Source organism: Alligator sinensis, unplaced genomic scaffold, assembly GCF_000455745.1.
Source record: "Alligator sinensis unplaced genomic scaffold, ASM45574v1 scaffold279_1, whole genome shotgun sequence".
In the NCBI taxonomy this organism is placed as follows: Eukaryota; Metazoa; Chordata; order Crocodylia; family Alligatoridae; genus Alligator; species Alligator sinensis.
Window position 1 is genome coordinate 701,500 of NW_005842434.1, and position 4,083 is coordinate 705,582.

At 38.1% G+C, this 4,083-nt stretch overlaps 1 protein-coding gene across 4 annotated transcripts in view; it reads left to right on the forward strand.

Annotated features, from left to right (window-relative positions):
- Window positions 1-4,083, forward strand: part of ABHD5 (abhydrolase domain containing 5) — a 30,321-nt gene that overhangs the window by 10,831 nt on the left and 15,407 nt on the right. For all 4 annotated transcript variants that reach the window (XM_025211860.1, XM_025211861.1, XM_006030280.3 and 1 more), the window contains exons 2-3: window positions 1,570-1,655; window positions 1,966-2,338. In XM_025211860.1, the coding sequence (XP_025067645.1) occupies window positions 1,570-1,655; window positions 1,966-2,338 (459 nt within the window). The remainder of the gene's footprint in view (window positions 1-1,569; window positions 1,656-1,965; window positions 2,339-4,083) is intronic.

The window sequence follows — 4,083 nt, forward strand, 5'->3', positions numbered from 1 at the left end:
CCCCCCCCCGCCCCCTACTTACCAGCTCTGAGTCCAGCTGTAGCTCCGTGCTGCAGCCACCGGGGACTGTCCAAATCATCAAAGCTCTCCAAATCTTTTCCGAAGATTCAGAGAGCTTCAAATTGATTCGGACCTTTTAATTAGTCCCATGATTCGATTCAGATTTAGAGATTCGGCCACTGAATCGGGCCGAATCTCCTCCGAATTGAATCACCACCCGAAGCTTTGCATAGCCCTAATTAAAATCTAATTGATGGGAGAGTGTGTAGCTATAAGTACACAACTTAAATAGATGACTGAATATTTATTCTCAGTTTCAAGTTTATATATTAGTGAGGGTAAGAAATAAAATGTAATGACTGAACTATGGACTTCTTTCATGGTGCATCAACCTGGTCATATCAGTACTTTGTTTCTAGTTTGCGCTGTGTGACTTTTACACATGGTTTAGGAATATATAGTTTCTTGCTTGAGGGCATAGGAAGAATATTTGTGTGTTAAACTGTTGGGTTCTTCAGTTGTGCATTAACTTTTTCTGCTGAGTATATTCGTAGATTGCTTAACATAATAGTACTGTTGATATCAAGGTATTGTTTACTCAGTTTTCAAGACCATAATTCACTAAAATACAGTTGATATATCAATTGAAAAAATATTTTGAAAACTACCTGAACTTTGCTGTGCAAATTAATGGATTAATAGCTAAATTGGTTTGTGCTGGTGCCAATATATATTGTTTAATAGCAACTTAAATTTTGTATAGATACATTTGTAGAATAGCTTTGATTTATTCTCAGATACCTGTTTGTGGAAGAGGCTAAGTGCCTTCAGTCCTAAGACTGTATGGATATATGCCAGAAAAGTTTATTTTTTTATATTTTTTTAATGTATGTGGTTTACGTGTTACCCCAATAGAATACATGCTTGTGGTGTGGACAGATGTAACAATTTAAATGTTTCCAAGTGAAATGCACTTGAAAATGCTTCAGATAGAAAACATTTTGGCCAGTGGGCACAGGTGTGGCCCTGTGGGGTTCTGGCTGGATTATTTCATTGTTGCAGCCTCCTCTAGTGCCTGCCAGGGGGGACCAGAGCAGACTGCAACAATCTGCTGCTCTGCTCTTAACTAGGGACAGGAGGGAGAAGAGCAGGGAGAGCTGAGAGCAGAGCGAACAGCGTTCTCAAGTCCCATGAACATCTCCTCTCCCCTTTAGGGGGAATTGAGGGTGGAAGGCTGTTCAGTGTCAGTGGGGCCCTAGGATTCTAATGAGTCATTAAGCCCAGATCCGGCATCAGCCCCAGTCCCCCTTCATTGTGTTTCTGGGTTCATGAACAGTGAAACACTCCAAAATATTACTTCATTTAAAGAGGTATGAATTTGAAGTTTTTCTGCCACTTTCAGAACATTTTAAAGGTCCTGTATGTGTCCAGCTGCTCCTTTGAAATGCTTTAAAGGCATTTGTTTAAGTGTTAATTTGTCTTAATTTATATGCACACCAACTTTAGGTAATGCAGCAAAATAAGTCATCTTGCTCAAAGGAAAATTTATTTTTATTACTGCCATTCTAGGTCAGGATGGCTGTCCAGTTGGCTTCCTGCATGGTGTCCCACATCAATGCCACATCTTAAAGACGCAGAAGAGAAAATACTGAAGTGTAAGGGTTTTTTTCTTGTTTGTATTTGTTTTTATTCTGTATACATTATAGTGAAGTGTATGAAGAAGTACATCTACTTTTGATATAAAGTTCTATCCAAAACAATCACTTGGGGATTTTGGTTTGTTTTTTAACAATTTTTTTGCATCAAATGAAATAAATATGACTTAGTATGAAATTCTCAGTATGTTCTTTCTTGGGACCTTTGGTTTTGCTCTGATAGGTATCCGGTGTCCCAGCCTCAGGTTTTCATAGGTTAGATGTGACTAATGAAATATAAAGTATCAAAGTGGTGTTTCTCTTTTTTCAGGTATCACCAGCACATACAGTAAACAATATGTCTACATATCCAATGGGAATAAAATATGGACGCTCACATTCTCTCAGGACCTTTCACTTAAAACTCCACTTATTCTCCTTCATGGATTTGGAGGAGGTGTTGGACTTTGGGCTCTTAATTTTGAAGACCTTTGTGAAAATAGAACCGTTTATGCAATTGACCTCTTGGGATTTGGGCGCAGTAGTAGACCACATTTTGACACTGATGCAGAAGAAGCAGAAAATCAATTTGTAGAATCTATAGAAGAATGGAGACAGGCAGTAGGGTTAGACAAAATGATTTTCCTTGGACACAACCTAGGGGGATTCCTGGCTGCTGCGTACTCGCTGAAGTACCCATCAAGGTATGTAAAAACAAGGATAAAGGCTGTAGTTTACTAATTTTTTATCTGTACTTTTATTTAGTTAATCTCTCTATGAATTACTTTAGATATATGACTAAGTTGAAACAATTGGTTTAACACTTGATTTAAAGAAGTACTGTCATCTAGTTTTAGCTCTAAAACACAAATTGTTTTAAGCTCCAAGTTTACATGTTAAGAGCTTTTGTTAAATATTCCGTTACAGTGGTGTGAACCTAGACAGAAAATTGCATGAGAACCAAATAGTCAAGCCACTGTTCTGGTTTTTAAAATGTATATAATCAGAGTTAATTGCATATTGTAGAGTGATTATTCTCTGGTAATGTACTTTACATTTCAAAACATTTACAGATTTTTTTTCATACCTCCAAAGCCACAGCTGCATTTACATACTATAAACTATACTGGTATGCCCTCGATAAGCAGAATGAACAAACTAATGTCCCTTTAGGAGATTTTTCTGATATTTAGGCTCCAGTACTCTTGTCTTCTATTTCCCCTGTTCTTCTATAAATAGGTGTATTGCATGTCTCAACTGTTTCAATTAGAATGTAACATTATACCCAAATGATTATGTTTGGGTAACTATATCTTTTTTTAAATAATTTACATTTCTGTTTTTAGTATCCCCCCCTTGTGACTTGTGATAGGTAATAGACGAACAGAAAAGATGAATGTTTTAGCTCTAATTTTAAGGATTCTTCTCTGCCAAGTGATGGAAGAAAAATATTTTGCTCAGTTTTGTATGAAAAGCTAATTCATGGTATCTGAGCAAAAGTACAATACATAGTTTTACTCCTTCCAATGGAGGAATTTATTATAAGGAGCATAAATATACAGGATGGATGTAGGGAAATCCCACAGTGATACAGCAGTCCATTGCTGCAGAACCCATACCATTTTTAAAAATTGCTGCTGCTAAGTTATCCTAGAGCTATAGGCTGTTTGTGGTTTTTTCCCCTGAAATATTTCTGAATGAGCAAGGGAGAAATACTCCCCTGAGTATTTCTTTTTGTGCAGATCTTTTGTTGTGTCTTTGATCTCACTTTTGGGGTTGTCAAGTGACTTCCTTGAAGGTAAATAAGATGTATGATCATCAAACTGCTTGCACTCCGGATGTGCTGTCATTTCTGATAGGGGGCTACAAATCTGCATAGAACAAAACAATATTACCTTCTCCTATAATGGTCTTAAAACGAGGCGTATTCCAAATTGGGTGGCCAACCTATGGCACCAGTGCCACAAGTGGCACAAGCAGCCTATATATGTGGCACATGGCAGATCGGGGAGGGGACATGAAGCACAGACGCAGATACAGCAGGAAGCAGAGCAGTGAATTAGGCAGGGAGCACAGTTCTGCGAATAGAAAGCAAAGCTGCACATTGGGCTGGAGAAGGAGATCAGAGTGGCACTTGGATATGACATTGTTATCAAAAACATTGGCCTCACTGTTCTAAAACATTTATCACGGGTTGTGCTAATATAAAATCTCTGGCTCTAAGTAGCTGTTTTGCTCTAAGCATTATTCTACGGTGACTTTGTTTAGACTGTTTAAAAAACACATTTCTATATATGATGTCCCACTACTGTATTTAGAGGTAGTTAGCTGTGTTAGTCTGAAGTTAGGCAGAAGGCAGAGCAGAGTGGCACCATAGATTCATAGATGTTAGGGTCGGAAGGGACCTCAGTAGATCATCAAGTCCGACCCCCTGCATAGGCAGGAAAGA